Source organism: Geotrypetes seraphini, chromosome 3 (genome assembly GCF_902459505.1).
Source record: "Geotrypetes seraphini chromosome 3, aGeoSer1.1, whole genome shotgun sequence".
In the NCBI taxonomy this organism is placed as follows: Eukaryota; Metazoa; Chordata; class Amphibia; order Gymnophiona; family Dermophiidae; genus Geotrypetes; species Geotrypetes seraphini.
Window position 1 is genome coordinate 185037811 of NC_047086.1, and position 23227 is coordinate 185061037.

Sequence of the window (23227 nt, forward strand, 5' to 3'; positions counted from 1 at the left end):
ATGAAAGAGTAGTTGAGAAAAGGTGGATTTGTGGATGGAGACAAAAAAAAGGAAAGATGCCAGACCTCCGGGGGAGGGAAGGGAAACGGAAAGGGAGGACAGAGATGGAAGATGGATGGTTAGCACGGAGAAAGAAGAAAGAAGGAGACCCTGGCAAACAAGTTATCAGAAGACAACCAGAGCCTTGGACCAACAAGATTTGAATAATGACCAGACAACAAAAGGTAGAAAAAAAAATTGTATTTTCTGTTTTGTGATTACAATATGTCAGATTTTAAATGTGTATCCTGCCAGAGCTGGTGTTAGACTGCAAACGTGAGCTAGGATTTAACAGAGAGAGGAAAAGTCTTTTTTGTTTGTTTATTTTGTTTACACCACAGCATCAGTGTGGTTAGGAGAAAGCAAAGGGGGTAAAGAGGCTATAAAATAAACCCACCAGGATGTTTGGAAAAAAAAAAAAACAAAAAACACCCAATTAGGCAGGAAAATCAAATCGAATCAAAAAATCGATTCAATAGGCTGAATCGAATCAAATCAAATTTTTTTTTCCTGAATCGGGCAGCACTACTGGGCAGTGCTGGAAAGAATATTGGGGGTTCTCTAACACCCACAAAGCTGGCGCCTCTCTGTAAGTTTGAGCCAATCAGTTCAATAAGTTTGGATTGGTCTCCTGGTTTCAAGTTTCATGAGACTTGAAACCACAAGACCAACCTGAACTTATGGCACTGTGCATTTCAGATTTGCCGAGAGCCAAATCATGGTGAGCAAGCAGGAAGCCCATTGTTCTGCAGCTGAAGCCAGGTGAGAGGAAAGAGACTTGGTAGAGCCTGGGGAAATATATGAGAGAGAACTGATGGCACCATTCAGAGGGCGGCGCTGGCCCAGGCAGGCGGAAAGCTCGCTCTTGCCAGCTGACACACCGCTGGACCACTAGGCAATGGGAGACATTTAAGGAGGTGCGGGATAGGACGAGAAGAAGCGGCACGGGCCCATGCAGGCAGGCGGAGGGCTCACCCCTACTGATGCACCGCTGGACCACCAGGCAATGGGGGAGATTTGAAGAGGTACGGAACGGGACGGGGGTGTTTTAAAAAGGTACAGGGGTTAAAAAAGGTTGTTTTTAAATTTTTGTTTCATTGTTTTTCATACTGGAGGTTGCTCCCTGCTCTAGGAGGGGGTGGGGGTTTATGCTGTGGTATCCTTGATTAGTGTTCCAGTTTTGTATGGGACTTGTTTCTGTTTTGGGCTATGCCCTATTTGTAATTTATTTTGGAAAACAATAAAAATTGTACCATAAAAAAGGGAGGGGGGATTAAAAAAGGTACTGGGGGGCAGGTTACAGGACAGGGCAATGCAGTGGGACAAGGTACAGAGCCTGGCAAGGAGAATTTGGTTCAGAATGTTTTTTTCTTGTTTTCCTCCTCTAAATCTAGGGTGTGTCTTATGGAGTGAAAAATATGGTAAAACATACATAAGATAAAAACAAACCATATCATAAATTCTACATAATTAGCAATTTCATCTCTGCAAATGTCCACTGATAAATCGCAAGAATACAATAGCTAATATAGTTAAGCAGATAAGAACATAAGAATAGCCTTACTGGGTCAGACCAGTGGTCCATCGAGCCCAATAGCCCGTTCTCACGGTGGCCAATCCAGGTCCCTAGAACCTGGCCAAAACCCAAGGAGTAGCAATAAACCAGCTACGCTATCCGCTCTTACCACATCCTCTGGCAACACGTTCCAGAGCTTAACTATTCTCTGAGTGAAAAAAAATTTCCTCCTATTGGTTTTAAAAGTATTTCCCTGTAACTTCATTGAGTGTCCCCTAGTCTTTGCAATTTTTGATGGAGTGAAACATCGATCCACTTGTACCCATTCTACTCCACCCAGGATTTTGTAGACTTCAATGCCAATTAATAAATGCCAAATAATAAATCACAAAAATGCAGTAATAAACAGCTGAGGTTTTAACTGTTTCTTAAATTGAAACTGGTTTGTACACAGTTGCAATTGGTCCACCAGAGCATTCCACATTTTAACACCAGCAATACAGAGTCATCACTCTAGTATCTGCATAATCTCCCTGTGCTGTTGGAATTAATAACTTTGAATTTTCAGATCGTAAAGATCTATTAGGTTTATACAGTGCCATAACTTCACAAAAATACTGTGGTGTTTGATATAAATAGGCTGATGGACCACAGAAACAACTTTATGTTGCACCCAAAATACAACTGGTAACTAATGTACCGTATATACTCTAATATAAACCAACCTTTTTTCTTCCAAAAAAGGAGGAAAAAAGGTTGACTTGAATATAAATCATGGGGGTTTAATATTCAAGTGCAGTGCCTTGCCTTGCTCTGCCCTGCCAGGCTCTTCACCCTTTTCCCCTTCCCTCACTGCTCTGCCAGCTCTGCATCCAGCCCCCTCACTCATTTTCTCCCCTGCCCTGCCCTGCCAGTTTCTGCACCTAGCCCCCCCTTCCTGCCAGGGTCTGTACCCTTTCCACCCTCCCTCCTGATGCCTTGCAGGCCTCTGCTGGGCCTGCCGTGAGACCTGATGATCCCTCCTGCTTCCTGTCCCAGCCAATTCTAATTATTTTTATCTCCCTCCCGCCTCCCCCGCATACCTTAAGTACCCTGGTGGTCCAATGGATAATTGTAGCAGAAGCAACTTTCCTTCACTCCTGCCCTTGCAGAGCTGCTAGCTAATTGGCTGCAGCGAGAACTCATGGCAGCCATTTAGCTAGCAGCTCTGCATGGGCAGGAGCGAAGGAAGGTTGCGCCTGCTGTAATTCACCGCTGGATACTTAAGGTAAGCAGGGGCGTTGGGAGGGAGATAAAAATAATTAGAATTGGTTGGAACAGGAGGCGGGAAGGATCCCTCCTGTCCTGGCCACCACTGGACCACCAGGTCTTATGGCAGGTCTGGCAGAGGCCTGCAAACAAGTTTGGGAGGGGGCGGGTCAGCACTGACTCGAATAGAAACAGAGTCCCCCCATTTTGGGGCCATTTTTTTGGCCCAAACATCTCAATTTATATTCGAGTACATATGGTAATTGCTTTAGAATTGGTGTAATATGTGCCATTCTGTCAACTCCCATTACTAAGCTAGATGTGTGAGAGGGGCTGACGATACATATGGCAAAATACAACGCCGTGTGTTTTGGCCCTTCAAATGTTACAGAATATATAAAATGTGGTTCCTGATGGAAAAAGTTTGGGCAAGCCTGATTTATACATTATGCTTTTCTTTCTACAGGGCTGTCTGAGACACTACCTGACTCATCACACCAGTGACTGGAGTATCACCTTGCGTCTGGCCTTGTCTGTGGCTCGAGGCTTGGCATTTCTCCATGAAGAAGTATGGCAAGATGGTGAGAACTTGCCCTGTTTCTGGGAGGTGGGACAACTAATTGAAAAAAGGCCAAAAATAGGCCTAGGGAATTATTTCATATAGTATGATATTTGATCGAAGGCAGTAGTACCTAGCTCTAATTCTCGATCTGATGTTGGAAGATATGCAACCTTTTTAGAAAATGCATTTGCCTGCCTTTCAGCCTACTGATTCCAGGACACAAGATCGCCTGTTGAAGAAACTGGATGTACGCAGAGTGCTGCTATGTTTTCTGGAGGTCACTAACAAATTTCATCTCTCTCTGACCATCTGTTTGTACCGACTCATTCAGTTAAGCAGGGCGCTCCCACTTCCAAGGCCACTATTTCAAGATGGATCCATAGGGCCATTTCGTCAGCCTACATTCTTTCTGGGGAAACAGTCCCCTGTTTCCATCAAGGTGTATTCTGCCAGGAGTGTGGCTTTTTCGTGGGCCGAAGCTAGAGCTATCTCCCCGATGAGATTTGCAGGGCGGCAACATGGTCTTCCCTACACACATTTGCCAAGTTTTACAGAGTGGATGTGGCGGCGAGACAGGATTATGCCTTTGGGTCCTCGGTCTTATGGGCTGCGTAGCAAGCTTGCCCTAGCTTTTTGGGAACTGCTTTTATATTTCCCATCTGCCTAGAATGTCTCATCTATTGCACTAGAAAAAGAGATTATGTACTTACCCTGGTAAGCTCTTTTCCAGTAGATAGGTGAGACATTCTAGACTCCCGCCCTGTCCTTCCTGTGCCTGCCTACTGTTTAAATCTGTTTATGCTTTTCCAAGCTGATTCTTGGATGCCTTTCAGCCTTTGGGGCTGGGAAGAATACTGTATATATGTTTCTGTTATATATGAGAGTAGTTTCTGAGCTCCTATGAAGCCTTTGTTGGCAGTTAACGTTTACTGTTTGATTTTACTACTTGAACAGAACAGTTGTTTCTGAGTGTTTGCTACAGGTGTCTCTACTTCACATTTATTTGGTGGCTCTCAGTGCTTGGGTTCTAACTGCAGGTGAAGCTAAGGAACCCAGTAAAATACAGCACAGGCAAAAGAAAAAATCCAAAGTGGATTCCTTCTGCAGATGGAATGCGACCACGGGGACACTACCCATCCGTCTAGAAGAGTGTCTCGCAAACTCTTTTACTGGGCAGCACAGTAAACTCTTGGCTGCGGCTGAAGGGTACCCATAAATGCATGGATGTCGACATGACGATGTCACGAGCATGCATGAAGGCCCTCCAGACAGGGCCCTGAGCCAAAGTGAGGGGTGCTGAGGAGAGGCACCAGCGAGGAGAAGAGGTGCGGGTGCCGGCTAACTGCCTATAGGACATGCCTTTCATCGCAAGAGGCATGTCCTGTAGGCAGTCAGCTGGCACCAGAGTCTCCCAGCACATCACTAAGGCACACAGTTTGCAATACACTGGTCTAGAATGTCTCACCTATCTACTGGAAAAGAGCTTACCAGGGCAAGTATATAATCTCTTTTTATACAACACAAGCACTTGCTAATGACTAGAAAGGGCTTGTTAAATACTTTGGGCTAGATTCACTAACCTGCCCGAATTGGAACAATCCGTTTTCGATTCAGGCAGGTCTGACTGATTCACATATCAGTCATATTCAAATGGGGGCAATCGGAGGAACGCCCCCATTTGCGAGCAGAGATCGCAAAAATGCAATCCCCGCTCATGCGCAGACCCTGAGAGTAGTGACAGGAGAAGCAGCCTCCTGTCACTGCTGTGAGGGCTCTGCCCAGATCTCTCCTGCCTGCTCGCCCCAACGCTGGCTCCCATGGCTCTCCTGCTCTCTGCCACCCTTCCCTGCAGTGCGAGCCCATGGTTTTAAAGCGGGGTTGCACAGCGGAGAACGGCAGCAGAGAGTAGGAGAGTCAGGGGAGACCGAGAGAATAGCCCACCCACTGCCCCGACACCCCAGCTTGGCCCAACACCCCCCTGTACATACAAGTTGGGAGCAGGAGGTGTGCTCGGTCCCTCTTGCTCCATTGGCCTCCCTCCTGCCACAGGCCCCACTGGCTCAACCGCCACACCCCTAACCAGCCCTATGGGATGCACGACCGGCCCATCCCGGGCCCTGCCCACCTGCCCCGCGTACCTTACGAATGTTGGGAACAGGAGGGGTGCCTAGTCCCTCATGCTCCTTAGGCCTCGATCCTTTTCGGGAGCAGGAGGAAGCTCAAAGTCGTCCTGCTCCTGCTGCTGGCTGGGCACCCCTCCTACTCCTGAAGATGTATCCTGGGGGCCTAAGGAGCAGGAGGGACCAGGCACCCCTCATGCTCCCAACATTCGTAAGGTATGTGGGGCAGATAGGCAGGGCCCGGCCTGGGGTGGACCAGTTGTGCGTTCCATGGGGCTGGTCGGTGGTGCGGTGGTTGAGCCGATGGGGCCTGTGGCAGGAGGGAGGCCAACGGAGCAGGAGGGACTGAGCACCCCTCCTGCTCCCAACTTGTATGTACGGGGGGGGGGGGGTGTCGGGCCAGTAGTTAGACTCTTCTGTTCTCTGCCAGCCCTGACTCTCTGGCTCCCCTGACTCTCCTGCTCTCTGCTGCCTTTCCCCACAATACAGGTCCGCTTTAAAACCATGTGCTTGCACCGTGGAGAAGGGCGGCAGAGAGTCAGGGCGAGCAGGCAGGAGAGATGTAGGCAGTGCAGTGCGGCAATCGGGAAGAGATCCGGGAAAGAACATCGGGGTGGCAGGCAGGAGAGATTCGGGGCAGCAGAGAGCAGGGCCGACATAGAGCAGGGCAGAGAGCAGAGCTTTAAATGGAGCTGGAGAGTCGGAAAGCCATTTTTGATTGGTCCCCAGCAGTCGCTTTTGGGGTTGATCGGCCAGCCCAGTCAGATTGGAAATTTTCTTTAGTGAATCGTGTCCCTGTCCACTTTGCATGCGTTTCTCTTCATTTGCATGCACAGATTCGAAGCGGATCGCAGGAGAGGTTAGTGAATAGTGCAGGAGGGAAATCTGGTCGCAAAGGGGTCGCAAAGCGATTGGTACACAATCGGTTTGCTTTGTGAATCTAGCCCTTTGTACTTAATAAATACCGAGAACATTCAGAAATGAGGTGATTCAGTCTATTGTATTAATCATCCTACAGTATATAATAATTTGCTACAGTTGTCCATCTGTGCTGAAATGTAAGTGAGCTGGCCTGGATAGCCAATGAAAAGATACAATAGTCTTCCATCTCAACTGTCATTTTGAGGCACAGACATTCCATGCTGCTAATTATCACCTAAACAACAGCAGTTTAGTTTATACTGAATTTACTCTGTCAGCAAGCCAAAATCCATAATAATTTGGCCAGAACTGTAGATACCTTATACAAAATAGACATATAATATAGACCAGCTTCATAAATACTTAATTTCTGGGTAATAAGTCCCGTTTTTATACATAAGAACTTGTACAAAGGAGCAACTTATGTATGAATTTTTGTTTCCAGTGCTGATTTTTTTTTTTACTTATTCCACTGCACGCAGAAAGCTGTGCTGCTTTCCTGACCTTGCACATTGTCATTATCAGCTTCATGTTCCATGATGCTCCAAGCCTGCAAGGTCTGTATACCGCCAGAACAGAAGCCTGCCCAATAAGGAGGAGGAGAACCAATCATCCATCCCCTTTGAAGAAAGCGAACTGGCATGGAATGGACTGTGCTATTCAGACATTATGAAGTAGGATTCGAATTGCTGGCACCACGTGTTTTGCCGCGTCATATATAGAGGAGTGATTTATATATCAACTGTACCAATTTATTTACTGCTTTTGGTCCCTGCAGCTTATACAAAGGAGCAATTTATAACCCAGAAATTATGGTACTCAAGAGAAAACAAAGAAATGTAATATTAATCCAAGTGGGGCATTTGAAATTAAAATGTATCTGGCAGGCTTTGCTCTGTGTTTGTCCTGGCAGCAATAGCAAGTTAATGTCTCTGCAGAAGCGACTTGAAACAACTGGTGAAGAGGCTGTAGTGTCTTATTTATCTGTTCCAATTAGCTAAAAAAAAACAACAAAAAACAACCCAGCAATGACAGCTGTTCTAATAATTCAGCAGTCCTGAAACCAGTCTCCTCTGCTGGGTGTTTAGAAGGCTTTCTGCCTTGCTTCTTCACTACAGTCTGACTCTGCCCTGCTTGCAGGAAAACAGCTGGGGAATTTGACTGAGGCAGCTGCTCCCCTCTCTGCAGGGCTGGATCACCCCCAGACGCTTTTCTCTCCCATCTCTTCTAATGTGAGCATTCCCTTTCCCTTTTCAGACCAAAATACTTTGTTTTCCCCTGATCATTGGCAATAACCCTCCTTGTGTTCCTATCAACTCTAGTCAGGTGGAATAGGGCAGAGTGTAATCCCATGAAGCACTGGTCATCGGCGGCAGCCATCTATAGAATGTCCAAGTACCCGAGAACCACATTTCAGAACTGCTCTGCTGCAGCTGTGTGTAGAGAACGACACTGTGACAAAATTCATCACCGTTCCCGTCCCTGTGGATAACCATGGGAAACCATCCCTTGTCATTTTTTAGTGTCTATCTCAACCTCGGTCCTTCTACACCAGCATTCTTCAATGCAAGGCTTGAGGGTCAGTGGCTGTGCCCATTCATACTCTGATTCTTCCCTTTCTCCTTAAAGAATGACATGGAGATGATTTCCCACAATTATTCACGGGGGGCGAGAACGGTGATTAATTTTGTCACCATGCCATTCTCTAGCTGCCTGAGCCATAGGGGAACTCAGGAGAGACTGTTACAAAGAGCATAATAAATGTCATCACATAAAGACCCTCATTATATATTATCAAGGAGTTTCTTTAACATCAACGATCTTCCAAAGTCTTCTGATATATTATGATTTACTTGAAAATTATATTGTTAATCCTTTCAATATAATTTTCAAGTAAATCATAATATATCAGAAGACTTTGGAAGATCGTTGATGTTAAAGAAACTCCTTGATAATATATAATGAGGATATAGTAAATAGATGATGAATTATTTAGTTCCTCATATAAATAGAGAAAGATATTTGCCAAATATTGGATGTGTGATCACATAAAGACCTGCACAGTCCAACCAGGTAGCCAGAGTTGAATCCAGCACTCTGAACAGGTTCCACTTCATCATGATTAAATACCAGTATACTTTGGGGCTAATTTTCAAAAAAGAAAAACATTCAAAAGACCTCATAAAGTGGCACTTGGAATGTTTGGATCCCCAAAACGTCCAAATCTCCATTTTTAATACCTACTTTCTAGATGGTTTTCTATGCCAACAGTGCATCTAAATTTCATGGGGGCGTGTTTTGGGTGGGCTTAGAACTTGGACGTTTTGCAGCAATAATCAAACATTCCACAAAATGTCCAGGGTACCATTTAGACATTTGGGGCTAGAACAAATAAGTGCCAAAAAGTTGCCCAAACTAACCAGATGACCACAGGAGGCATGAAGGCATGCCCCACCCTCACATTCCCCCCAATGGTCATTGATCCCCTTCCACCCCCCGAAGGATATAATAGAAACAGTACATACCTCTTTCTATGACAGCTGCAGATATTATGGCCAGTCCTAGTAGAGCAGCAAGAAGGTGTCTGGAGTGTCGGTGCAGTAGACCCCAGAGGACCCAGGCCCATATCCTACCCTAAGTGGTACACTTCTGGTGGAAAGTGCGAGCCCATCAGAACCCTTCTATACTGACATTTAGGTGACACCTGCAGGCATAATGGCTATTGGAGTGGTAGACAGGTAGGTCCAGTAGGTTTTGGGTGGGTTTTGTAGGGTTCCCCATAACAATGTAAGGGGATTATATAGTGAGATGTGTACCTTTGTATGAAGTTCACTGCAGTGCCCCACTACTCTGCTGGCATTGTCTGTGTGGCCAGTCTGCTAAAAAATGCTGGCCCCTCCTACTGTACATCCCAATAGCTTGTTTTATGAGTTTTGTATTTGGATGTTTTGTTTTTTGAAAATGGTCAAAAAAGATAGATGCAGTAAGGTTGAACACGTCTAGAAATGGTCATTTTCGGAAAAACAAACAAACCCCAAGATAGACATTGTGTGGTTTCAAAATGGCCATTATCTCTACCTGATTTTTGAACACACTTCTCAGACTGTCCAAACTCAGACTTAGATGTCATATCGAAAATGCCCCTCCACATGTGCTCTCAGGGTTTCCGTAGCTGCCATTGTATTTGCTGCAGGTTTATGGGTCTCACTGTGTTTTGTCAGATTGGACCCGACATTTCAGCCACCATGTTGTGGCTTTCTTCAGGGTATGCTCTGAGGTCCACAGTTTGTCTTTGTAAATAGTGGGAAAATCAGTTGGTCTCTTTTTTTGCCTTCCACATCTCTATCTCTTTCTGCCAATTTTGGAGCATAGACTATAGAAGTCTTCCCAGCACCGGTCCTACTTCCTAACTACTGGTGTTGCCATCAAAGCCCTCTCGAACCTTGATCCTGATCTGTTTTGCTATTTACAGAACCCAGACTGTAGAAATCTGTCAGGCATTGGTCTTACTTTGAAACCTCTGGAGCTATCATTAAAGCTCACTCTAGTTGTGAGGTCATTTTAAGTTTTCCTATAATTGGATTCCATTCTTTTTCTATAGTGTTCCTCTGCATTTATCCGTGAAAAGAAAAAACAGGAAGACCCGATGTTCCAACGACAAAACAAACTGGACGAAACACAATGTTCTTGACCTTCCTTTATTTCTTCAATAAATGTTAAAAAATATCCACATCAACCGTTAGCTTCTAATACGGTTGATGTGAATATTTTTTTAATATTGATTGAAGAAATAAAAGAAGGTCAATAACATTGTGTTTTGTCCTCTGCATTTATCCCACGCGTTATTGAATTCTATCACTGGTTTTGTCTTCATAACATCTCCCAGGAGGGCATTCCAGGCATCCACCACCCTTTCAGTGAAAAAGTATTTCCTGACATTGCTCCTAAGGGCTCCTTTTATCAAGCCGCGCAAGCGGGGGTTAACGCGCGTGACGTTTCATCTCGTGTTAACCCCCGCGCTGGCCTAAAAACTACCGCCTGCTCAAGGGAGGCGGTAGCGGCTAGCATGGCCGGCGGTGTAGCGCACGGTGTAAGCACGTTAAACCGCTAGCCTGGCTTGATAAAAGGAGCCCTAAGTCTCCCATCATGCAACATGAACACTTTTAGGTTGTGTGTTGAAGTCAATTTTCAAAGACAAAATTTCTCTTTCAAAATTAGCAGTCACAGGTGTATGCGCTAAAAACACATTATATCTGCTTTTGTGAAAATAGGACTTATATATATATATTTTTTTTTTTTTAATGTGCTGCATTACTTCTACCCAAACATACCTTTGGAGTTCCTCTTTTTAACTTGGCTGAAAGTACACATGCTGCAGATGTTTGTACATGCCTTCAGCCAAGCAGAGAATGTCAGTATACAGTTAAGCTATTTCACCAAGGGAATTGCCTTTGAAAATTGCTCTTCTAATAAGTAACACGTGTATATTCTATATTTATATCCTTCTGTCTTTATTTTAAATCTATAATCGGTGCTGTGATTGGGTCCAAGGCTTTGACTGTCCTGTGCTACGCTGTCGCCTCTCTTCCCAGGCTGCTATAAAGCAAGCATTGCCCATCGGGACCTGAGCAACGAGAATGTGCTGGTGAAGAACGACAGAACATGTGTAATCTCAGACTTTGGCCTTGCCATGGTGCTTCAGAGATCCCAGAAGGAAAAGGCAGGGGAGAAGAATTCAGCTCTTATCACCATGGTATGAATCGGACCCATTTCTGCTGTGCTCTGTAACAAGTGCCTAAGTGTGTTTCTTTGTACGTAATATGTGCCTGCATGCTTCTTTGTGATGTGTGTCTGTGTGTTTTGCACAAGTGATAGATGATGCTCAGTTTATAGGTCCCCCCTCCCTTTTCTTCTGTCCTAGGCAATGGTTAATTTGGGAAATACCCTCAGAAGGTCCTGCCAAACACAGAAATGGATGAAAAAGCTTGTATAGACTATAGTATGCTCTACCTCTGTTTTTTAATAGATCAATACAAACTTAGGGCTCCTTTTACGAAGGTGCGCTAGCGTTTTTAGCGTGCTAGCTGAAAAACTACCACCTGCTCAAGAGGAGGCGGTAGCGGCTAGCACATGCTATTCCGCGCGTTACGGTCCTAACGCGCCTTCGTAAAAGGAGCCCTTAGTTTTAAAGAGAAAGAGGATGCTTTTTGGATATTCAGAGAACCACCTTTGAAGCACATTTTAGAAAGGATGTTCAAATTGGAATTAAGACATCTCAAGGTCCACTAGCATTTTAGAACAGGAGTTACTGATGTAGAACAATACAATACATGGAGAAATGGATGTTTATGCACTGGTTATGTGCGACATGAACATTATTTTTTGGGGGGAGGTGGGACAGGGACATTGAGCACTAGAGGATTAAAGGGACAACTTCCCCTGTAAACAAGAGAAAAAATGGAATCATGCAATGACCCCAGATATATAAAATAAAAAAATACTCAGCAGGTCTCAAGATAAACCTCCCAGTTAATCCTAGAGAGCAAATAAAATTCACACACGCATCAAGAATTTTGGGGGCTAAGAAAAGTTTTACTTAGCTTTATTTAACAGCACAAATGCAGATAACTTTTCTTACATACATAATCAGGAAAGCCCCCATGACCAAGGAGTATGTCTCCTGGTCCATAAAATAATAATCACTTTGGTCCTGCACTCTTTGGCCCCTAAATACTATTAGTAATAAAAGAATAACCCCTACCTCCTACAATTATTTAAGCAATAATCCCCAAGATGAATGTAGCAGTCCATGTGCTAAGTTTTCCTCCCACTTTGACTGGGGGAAAAATGTTTAGTACACAGAGCCCATAATACTTACCCCCTCTTCTATTAAACTGCGCTAGCAGTTTTTAGCACAGAGAGCCGCGCTGCTCCCGACACTCATAGGAACTAGCGCAGTTTAATAGAAGAGGCCCTTATGTCTCCACTTCATTGTTCTGTGAGCAAGTGATAGGGAATGGATTTCCTATTAGGATCTGCTAGGTTCATTCAAGTGACCTGGATTGGCCAATGTTTAAGACAGGATCCTGGACTTGACAGATCATTTGGTCTGACTTAGCTTGATGCTTATTATGTTCACAAACAACCAAGCACAAATATATATATACTCAATCAACATTAAAAGAATCACTTTTTTCTTGCATTAATTAAAAGAATTCTGGAGGTCTCCATTAGTGCAGACCTTTGGGAATGCCAGTTTTGAGTCATTCATAGAGAATATTTTACTCGTCAGGATCATTTTTCAGGTTATTTTGATTCTCCCAAGTGTCAGAAATGCTAACAGCAGGTGCATTCTTCTTTTTTTTCCATGCATTTTCCATGCATTCCTGCCCACACATTGAAAAGTTTTGGTGGACCATTCTGCTGTTAGCAGCGAGTTTTTTTATTGGATAAATATGAGGCTTTCCATCTTCCTCTTCTTGGTCAACATTATTTTATGAGGAAGATGAGAGTGTTGGGGAAAAAAAGAGATTGTCTGTTTGGGTTGGGAAGGATCCCCCATCATACTGGAAATGGAGAAATTGGTTACATGATCTCTTGCTCCTTAAACATTGAATGGCTCGAGTTACCCTAAATGTAAAAAGAAATGCCTGCAAATTTGGGAACCCTACATCTAGTCCTTACCATCCTGGGTATGTAGTAACATCTTGAACACTTTATGAGCTAACATAGAAACATAGAAGATGAAGGCAGATAAGGGCCATAGCCCATCAGGTCTGCCCACTCTACTGACCCACCCCCAAGTCTACTATCCTAGGGATCCCACTCCTGGTGACAGGTTCCCTTGGCTTAACTCTCTAAGGGATTCCACATGGGCATCCCATTTGCTCTTAAATTCTTGCACGCTATTTGCCTCGATCACCTGCACCGGGAGCTCGTTCCAAGGATCAACCACTCTCTCGGTGAAGAAATATTTCCTGGTGTCGCCATGAAATTTCCCGCCCCTGAGTTTGAGCAGATGCCCTCTTGTGGCTGAGGGTCCTTTGAGAAAGAGAATCTCTTCTTCCATCTCGATACGGCCGGTAATATACTTAAACGTCTCGATCATGTCTCCTCTCTCTCTCTACGTTCCTCGAGTGAGTACAGCCGCAAATTTTTCAGCCTTTCCTCGTACGATAGATCCTTGAGCCCCGAGACCATCCTGGTGGCCATCCGTTGCACCGACTCTACTCTCAGCACATCTTTTCGGTAGTGTGGCCTCCAGAATTGCATACAGTATTCCAAATGAGGCCTCACCATGGTTCTGTATAATGGCATTATGACTTCAGGCTTCCGACTGACGAAACTCCTGCGGATGCAACCTAACAACTGTCTTGCCTTAGATGAAGCCTTCTCCACATGATCAACAGTTTTCATGTCTGCGCTGATGATCACTCCCAAGTCTCATTCTGTTGAAGTTCTAGCTAAGGTCTCACCATTCAAGGTGTAAGTTCTGCACAGATTTCTGCTGCTGAGGTGCATGATCTTGCATTTCTGAGCATTGAAGCCCAGCTGCCAGGTCGAGGACCAAAGCTAGTTTAAGTTGCTGATGGTTGGTGGCTTTGAGAAATTAGTCGTGGGGACAGGGTATTTTTTTTTTACTGGGTGATGGGTTAATGACTGTTATTTATGATGTTTGCATTCTCTGATATTTGCTGCACTGTGGTATTCTCCATGCCTCATTTGGATCAGCTGTATTCCTTAGATGTACTAATTTATGGTGTAGTCACTGATGGCAAACTGTTGTATTTAAGGTTTGGAGACTATAAGACACCAGGTCCCTGGATTGCTTGTTGACTGGAGGCATGGAAAGGACTTCTATCTCTTTAACCTGATAGTATATAAGGGTAGGGTTGTAGGGGAAGGGGGGAGTTGGGTAATAATAATGTTGAAAATGTTTTTTGTCATATTGCTGCATTCTGATTGTAATACAACTTGTATGTCAGGATTGCTGATGTGGTACTCAGTTGTCAACAATAAAAATGTTTGAAATTAAAATAATCACTTTTTTTTTTTTGGGGGGGGGGGGTTGGGGTATGTGGATGCTGAATAGGGAGGTCTCCTACTAATGTATTTACTAGGATCTGTAAAGTACTAGGCATTTTTTCCCCAGACATAACATAGGAGGAGAACTTAGTACATGGACTGCTACATTTGTCTTGTGGATTATTACTTAAAAAATAATTGTAGAAGGTAGGGGCTATTCTTGTATTACCAAATCCAGAAACTTGTCCAAGATTTTTATAAACTTGGCTAGCCTTGACCAGATTCTCTGGCAACAAATTCTGTTGCTTAATTGTGTTAGCTGAAAAAAAAAAATTCCTTAAATTTGATTAAAAATGAGCTACTAGCTAGTTTCATGGAATCTCCTGTAGTCTTACCCCCTCTTTTACTAAGGTGTGCTAATCGAATTAGTGCGCACTAAACGCTAACGCGTCCATAGACTAACACGCACGCGTTAGCGTTTAGCGTGCACTAATCGGTTAGCGCACCTTAGTAAAAGAGGGCTTTAGTGTAACTAACTACAGAATTCCTTATTCCCTTATTCTACACTAGAGAGTTACGCGGGGACAGAAATCCCACCCGTCCCTGCCAAAATCCCACCCATCCCCGTGAGGAATCCCTCCATCCTCACCCGTCCCCGCGAGGAATCCCCTCCATCCCCGCACGTCCCTATAAACTTCAGAAATAGTTATTTCATTTAATTATGCTACTGAATTAAAGGCTCTGGTAGAGACCCATTTACAAATAAGCAAAGAGACTTTATTAATTTGGAAATATTAATTGGGAAGAATACATACTTTGTAAATGGGTTTCTACCAGAGCCTCTAAAGTAAATATAAAATATAAATACTCAGCTGATGAGAACCCCCAAGCTGTCAGCTGAGGACTTCCTTTGCAGTTGGCCGTGGGTCCCTTTTTCCAAGCTTGGCATGCAGCAGTAGCGTCCCTGAGTCACAGATGCTGGCACCTCAGTGGCTCATGGATGTTGCCAGCAACTGCTGTGCTTGGTGGAGGGGAGTTCTGGCCGTCTCTAGAGGAGGTACTCTGCTGGTCAGTCACAGCAAGGGTCAGCAAGTACTTCAACACTGTAGAAATAAAAACAGAAATGTATTTCCTTTTCTTTTGAACACAATACAAAGACATCTGCTATATACATTTCCCAAAGCTAACATATTTTAGTCAATAAATTCCGTTTTTTACCTTTGTTATCTGGAGACTTATTTTTCCATAAAGTTGGTCCCAGTTTCTTTTTTCCGCTTTCCCATCTTCTGTAAATTCTTCTGTTGCTGTCCATTGGTTCCTCCTACCATGGTCCAGCATTTATCTCTTTCTCATCTTTCACCTCTGCCCACCAGACCCCTGCCCAACATTTCTCCTTCTATCACCCAGCACCATGCCACATCTCTCCCTCCATTCCCTTCACCACTATGTCCAACATTCCCCCCTCTTGCATCCATTTCAATCTGCCTCACTGTTCCCTTTCCACCACAATATTTCTCCCTCTCATCTGTACCTCACTCCCTCCCTATGACCAAAAATTATCCTTTCTTTCATTCCCTGTGTACACAACCATCTCTTTCCCTCCCTTCCTCTCTCCCAAGTTCATGCTTTCTGTGTCCAAAAATGCATTCCCTCCCCCACCTCAGCATCTCTTTCCCTCCCTTCCTCTCTCCCAAGTTCATGCCTTCTGTGTCCAAAAACGCACTCCCTCCCCCCTTTTTTGTTCTGCGTTTGTCTCCCAGCCCTCATCTGCAAGCAAATTACCTTAGCAACTTTCTCAGCCAAATGGAGCTCGAGCCATGAGGCTCGTCTTCTATTTCCTGCCTACCCTGCCGCAGCACACATAGCTTACCGGAAGTCTTCCCCGATGTCAGCGCTGACGTCAGAGGGACGGCTTTGCTTAAGCCAGCGCTGACATCGGGGAAGGCTTCCGGTCGGCTATGTGTGCTGCAGCAGGGAAGGTAAGAAAAAGAAGACGAGCCTCATGGCTTGAGTTGTATCGAACCCTGCAGGATTCCCGTGACCTTTAGAAGGCATCCCCATGGGATCCCTGCAACCCTAGGGGGCATCCCCACGGGATCCCCGTGACCCAAAGGGGAAACCTGCAGGATCCCCGCGGGTCCCACAGGATTCCCGTCGTCCCCGTTCAGTTCTTTATTCTACACCACTTATGACAGATATGTTAAAGCTTAAACCCTGACTTGAGAAAACCCCAGAAATGAAAACAATGTAGCCACCATCATAAAGTCTTTCTAGATCTGCTTCCCCTTTTTTCTACCATGCCCTATATATCAATTATCTACCCCAAGGATACATGAATTGTTAATTTTCTCAAAATTGTCATATTTAGTTCAGTAATGGCTGAGTGATAAGGCTACTAATGCCATAAAACGAATAGTCACCCCTCTAATGTGAAAGAGCTGCTAGTCTCTGTGCCCTTCATCAATTGAATGTTGACTTATGAAAAACCACTAGGCTTCGAAAACTTACTTTCTGCTGTACTGCGTTCCACAGACCCATCCAGTCCTGAGATCCATCTATGTTTTTGACAGAGATCTTTTGCTTGTCATCTCAGAAAAATGACTGGTAAGTGAAACATCCTAAACATATATGTTCCTAATATGGGCTCCGTAGAGAATAACACAGAGACAGAATTTATCCCCATCTCTTGGATAACAGTGGGAAACCATTCACATGTCATTCTTTAAGGAGAGAGGGAAGAATGAATTGGGCACAGCCACTGACCCTCGAGCCTTGCATTGAAGCTTGGTAATCTCATTGTAAGGCCAGAGATATCAAGTCCTTTATGGTGATTAAAGGTCTTATGAGGGACACGGGTCTTGCTGATCCTTGAAGGCTGACTCACCTAACAGGTTTAATTGTGGTTCACAGTTTGTGAGAACGGTAAGCTCTCTATTTTATTTCCCTAGACCTAATATAAAAAATATGTTGTCAGATTATATTTATTTGGCTAAAGGTATGAGATAATGATGACTGCTATCTCCTCCTACTTATTTGGCACTAGTGTGACTCCTACAGACTATTAGGCAATAGGATTCAATAAAAGGAATAACATGTACTGCAAACTTGCAGATTATGCTGACAGTCTCCTAATATTCGTTTCTCATCCAAATTCCTCACCACATTCGTTGATGACACTGGTTTTTGAGTCTGGGTATATAAAACTAACTGGGATAAACTGGAACTTATAGTGTTTGTACATAGCAGGACATGGGGGGACTCTGATTTTCAATGAACCCCGGTGAGCTTTTTGGGGGGTAATTTTTCATCAGGACCCTGAAGAAATTATGCAACTCAAATGTGAGAGAATCATTAATATTGTTGATGGTTCTATTTTTAGGTTGATCCCATTAACCTTGTCCAGGTGAGGTAGGCTTTTTTTTTTTAATTGGAAATTTTTATTGTAGATTTTTTTATATATATATATATATATATATATATATATATATATACAATCAAACTCTTATCAGTAACGTAGCACAAATTGCAAAATACTCATAGCACAATCCTATGGACTGTGATTCTTCAATGCACCAGTCCCACGGTAACAGTCCCCCAACAGGAATTCTTCCCTCCTTGCCCTCCCCATTCCCCTCCCAACTCTTCATTTCAAATTAGTCCCTTTCGAAAGTTTAAATTGACTTCATTTTTGACAGAGACTCCCCAGTTGATGATGTTTCACAGCTGTCAATCTGTACATGACCCTGCAATCCTCCAGCTTAGCAATCTCTTGGAGCCAATCCATATCTACTCTGTAGATTCCCAGATGATTGAACTGTTCCACTTCCCTTATCTATAAACTGTTCCACACACACCAGGCCTTTAGCATCCCAAATCTTAAAGATATTAATATCCCTGCCTGGCTGGAACTCCATATTGTATCTAAGAGGGGTATACCAGGAATATTTCTGTTTCCTCAATAACGAGCTCCTACCCTACTTCCAGGCTCCCAAGGTGGTTAGCACACATTCTAGGAGCCCCTCCTATCTCCCCCACAGAGGCACCCACAACAAATGCATCAATAGGGTGCTTCCAATCCCCATTTGTTCTATTGAGACCCATTGTTTACAGTCCTGAGTCTGCCATTCTAATAGGACTTGCAGTTTTGCTGCTTGATAATATTTGAGTAGGTGGGGTACCGCTAAACCCCCTTCCTGTTTCCTCAAATAAAACACCTTTGTCCTACTGTAGGTCATTTGTGGGCCCATATAAACCTCAAAATTTGTTTATGGAGGCCCCCCCAAAAAAAATTTCCCTTCCCACCCATATAGGAAGTGTTTGAAACAAAAATAGGAGCTGGGGTAATATTATCATTTTAATTACTTCAATGCAACTTAACCATGAAAAATAAAAAATCCTCCATCTATCTAGGTCTTTTCAAACTTTTCATATCACGGGAACATAATTAAGATCATACAGATTTGAACCATGCCGCTCTATAAAGATTCCCAAATCTCAAGACACAAACCCACCTGCAGGGGAAATTACCTTGAAGAGCCCGCTCCCTAGCCTCTGGCAGATTTACATTCAGAAATTCAGATTTATTCATATTTACTTTGAATCCAGAGACCCTTCTACCTTAAAGGAGACCCCCCATGACAGCTGTTAAGGAATTTTCCAGTTCCCCCAACGTAAATAAGTCATCCATGAAGAGACTTAATTTATATTCTGTACTATTAGACCTAATCCCCCAAATCCGGTTATTCTCCAACACTTATTGAGCTAAGGGTTCAATTGCCAAAGCAAACAAAATGGGGGATGGGAATACCCCTGTCTTGTTATCTGATAAAGCTGAAATAGCACTGAATATCTGCTGTTAATTTTAATACTAATTCTTAATATATACTCAGTGCTCAAAAAATAGATTTATAAATAGCACAGCTACACTTTCTCATCTAATAATTTTCAGAAGCCTCAGAGGTGACTAGTTTCACACAAGCCACTCTGCCCATGATTTACTTGAATCGTCATGGCCTTCATGTGCTAATTCATTTGTTTTCCATCGAAAAACATTTTTTGAAAAATCATCATGCTATTTTGATGTACAAAAGTGCTTAGCTTAAAAACTATGTTCCTGTTTGAGGCACAGGCCAGAAAGTCTGACATAGGCCATGTTTTGTTCAAGCTGTATCAAAGACTGGTCCTAATGCACTGAAAGGTGTTATACTTTCACTTCTTAGTACTCAAAAGAGTCAGGGTTAATTGTAATACAACTCATTAGGCTATTGTACAATGTCTTTATCCAGCCCAAATAACAGGGGGCCTATTCCAATCCAGGCCACAAGTTGAAATAAAAATGGCCAAGAGAAATGGTCAAAGGCCTTCTCTGCATCAGTTGAGAGAAAAGCCAGCTCTTTCCCACTTTTGTGTGTTCCCTCAGATTTAACACTCTCCAAATATCCCTTACTTGTCATCCTGCAATAAAGCCAGATTGATCTGGATTAATCAGCTTTGGAACCCAACTCATCAATCTATCACCTAAAATCCATGTAGTGTTGACTCCCAGAAGAGAAATTGAATAGTAGGTTTTACAGTTACCCCAGCAAGTTGCATGAAATAGGTTAATTGATCCATCCCCTTCCAGGAGTTAGAGATTCAAACATGGCGTTAAAAAGGAGGACCCAATATCTCTGGTAGAATTTTCACAGTAAAGCCATCAAGGCCTGGAGTCCTCCCTAGCTTTATAGCAGGGGTAGGGAACTCCGGTCCTCGAGAGCCGTATTCCAGTTGGGTTTTCAGGATTTCCCCAATGAATATGCATTGAAAGCAGTGCATGCAAATAGATCTCATGCATATTCATTGGGGAAATCCTGAAAACCCGACTGGAATACAGCTCTCGAGGATCGGAGTTCCCTATCCCTGCTTTATAGACTGAAGAGCTTGATATGCCTCTATCAATGTGATAGGAACTATTGTGACCGGGCTTGACTGACCTAAGTTCACTGAATCCAGATATCGGGCTCGTTCATCTTCCCCTACCGATTCCTCTCCTGCATATAAAGTTTTGTAATATTGGACAAAACTCTTCTGGATCTCCTCATCTGTTCTCACCAACTCTCCTATATCTTTCATAATAAGAATATTATTTTGTGTGTGGTGGAGCTTCAAACGGTGTGCCACCAAGTGACTAGTTTTATTATTGTATTAAAAAATTTCTGCTTGAGCAGTTGACAGGCAAAATTGCATCTTCGCCATCTCATAATACTGAAGGCTTCTATGAAGTCTTGTAGTCACTGTCTTACCCCCTCATCTCAAGGTCCATATTTGAGTCCTTTCCTACTTCGCTATCTGTAGCTTGGATTGTGAGAAAGGTTAATTTCCTGATGCAGCGACCTGTAAAACAAGGCCTTGCAAGGTCTCTTGTTGAGAAAAAATTAGAAATCAGATTGTGAACTTTGCAATTCCTGCACTGAATAGAGTTCGGCAAATATGTGGATTACAATCATCGCTTGATTTGGAAGCAGTGGTTGAACGATTCCTGATGGATTTATGAAGTGGCATTACGTATGGAAAACAAAGACTGCTTTAAAGCTAAGTTACTGCTATATTTTTTTGATAACCTTTTGATATATATTTTTTACACTGAGTGATCTTTATGTGTGCTTGGATTTTGCCTGGTTTTTGTACCAGAGAATTTTTCTCCCCTATATGTAAGGGTTTTTTTCTCTGGTGTTTTTCTGATGCTGGCCAATGTTTAGAACTGAACTCTCTAAGTGAACTTTGCTTCTTTTGAGAGAGCAATTATCCTTTTTGGATTTTGAGACCCATTTGGTAGATATAGAGACTGCCTGACTGATTGCTTGGTACAAAAATTAAGTAGACACAGTGAGTTTGGGTGTAACTTAAATAGACCAGGGGACTACAGGTGTTTGTGTATCTCTGTTTCTCACATGTACCACATATTTCTCACATGCCTATGTATTTTTTTAAATCTTGTGCCTGTATGTTTGAAGTACAGTATATTTTTTGGTGACTAATGTACTTAATCTGTTTTCCAGACAGGGACGCTGAGGTACATGTCTCCTGAGATGCAAGATGGTTCCGTGAATCTGCGGAGCTGGGAGTGTGCACTTCGACAGGCTGATGTATACTCTCTGGGGCTCCTCCTCTGGGAAATCTTCAGCAGGTGCAGCAGTCTGTACCCAGGTGAGAGCAGGTTACCCAGGTGACCAGAACAGCAACAGAGGCTGAAGCTACAATGCATGAGACCCAATAATCTCTCTCACTTTTGCTTTGGCTTCTTCTCTCCTCTCCAATATGCTTTTACTCCTCTTACCTCTAATAATAATTATTTTTATTTTGCCATCTCTTTTCTCCCTGCATTATAGCTTATGATTTCCCCTCTGCCAAATGACTCTCAAGGCCTATCAATGTGATATAATTGAAACCAAATATTTTTCTCTATCCATTTTAGCTTTCTTTGTCCTCTCTCCTTTTTCTTTACCATGTCTTACCTCCACTCTGCCTTTCCTTTAACCTCCCTCCCATCCTTATCAATATCTTTCTCTGTTTCTTTCTTTGTCTTCCCCTATTTTATTCTATCTCCTTCCTTGTTTCTATAGTGTCTTATGTTTTTCCTTCTTTTTTCGTTCCTTTCCCTCTGAATCCTTTCTCTTTTTCTGTGTTCCTATATGTCTATTTTCCCTTCTAATATTCCTCTGTTCCTCCATACATCTCTGTCAGTTTACCTGGCTTGTGGTCTCCTTTTCTGTTTCTCTCTCTCTCTCTCTCTCTCTCTCACTCTACCATCTTTCTTTCCTGTCTCTGAATATCTTCTCTTCCAGGTTCTGCAGTACCTGATTTCCAGCTTGCTTTTGAAGCAGAACTGGGGAGTGAGCCCACCTTCAGCACACTACGGGAGCTGGTATTGGAGGAGAGGAGGAGGCCAAAGTTCCCTGAACTGTGGAAGCAGAACTCACAGGTATGACAACCCCTTGTTTGCTTAAAGGAAAAAAATATATCCCAGCCTCATAACGAGATGCCAAGCCTCACTCATTAGGAACGTATCTTACTCATTTCAAAGCTCTCTGACTCTCATACCTAGAGCCCCTTCTCTCATTCGTTAGAGCCTCAAGGCCACTGCACTGATCCTGACCACTGCTTTCATGAGGAACAAATCTAACAGAAGAAAAGACAAGTGGCCGAACCAGTAGGAAGAAATTCAAGCCCACCTTCCTATGTACTTTGCCTCTCCCTATTGTATCTCTTCTCTCTGTACCTATAACAAAAGGTGCTACGCACATATTGTAGTCAGAGTGGAGAGCACTTTTCAGCCTGAAAAATTTGGACTTGCTTAGCTACCTGGGCAAATATCCTTTGAAAATTATCTCATATTGCCTTGGACTATACTGCTTCTTTGGTTTCTTAGCTCTTGGGGCTGCTGTCTTGGATTCTCATCTGATGGCTCATCTTTACTCAGCATTGGGATTTTTTCCCCCCAACACCAGTAACTTCTGATATGCTTGATTTCTCTGACTTTTAGTTGGTTGATTGCTATTATACAGTTGGACATAAATCGTTTAGAGCAGTGGTCTCAAACTCAAACCCTTTGCAGGGCCACATTTTGGACTTGTAGGTATTTGGAAGGCCTCAGAAAAAATAGTTGATGTCTTAGTAAAGAAATGACAATTTTGCATGAGCTAAAACTCTTTATAGTTTATAAATCTTTCCTTTTGGCTGTCTTAATAATAATATTGTAATTTATAGCTAAAGAGACATATGATCAAGAAACTGTTTTATTTTACTTTTGTGATTATG

General features: G+C 43.3%; 1 protein-coding gene across 3 annotated transcripts in view; it reads left to right on the forward strand.

Annotated features, from left to right (window-relative positions):
* AMHR2 (anti-Mullerian hormone receptor type 2) overlaps positions 1-23227 on the forward strand; it is a 139678-nt gene that overhangs the window by 101749 nt on the left and 14702 nt on the right. For 2 of the 3 annotated variants that reach the window (XM_033939718.1, XM_033939717.1), the window contains exons 7-10: positions 3270-3384; positions 10999-11159; positions 21469-21616; positions 22255-22391. In XM_033939718.1, the coding sequence (XP_033795609.1) occupies positions 3270-3384; positions 10999-11159; positions 21469-21616; positions 22255-22391 (561 nt within the window). Of the gene's footprint in view, positions 1-3269; positions 3385-10998; positions 11160-21468; positions 21617-22032; positions 22392-23227 lie in introns of those variants that run through there. The other variant, XM_033939719.1, reaches the window with a different exon arrangement.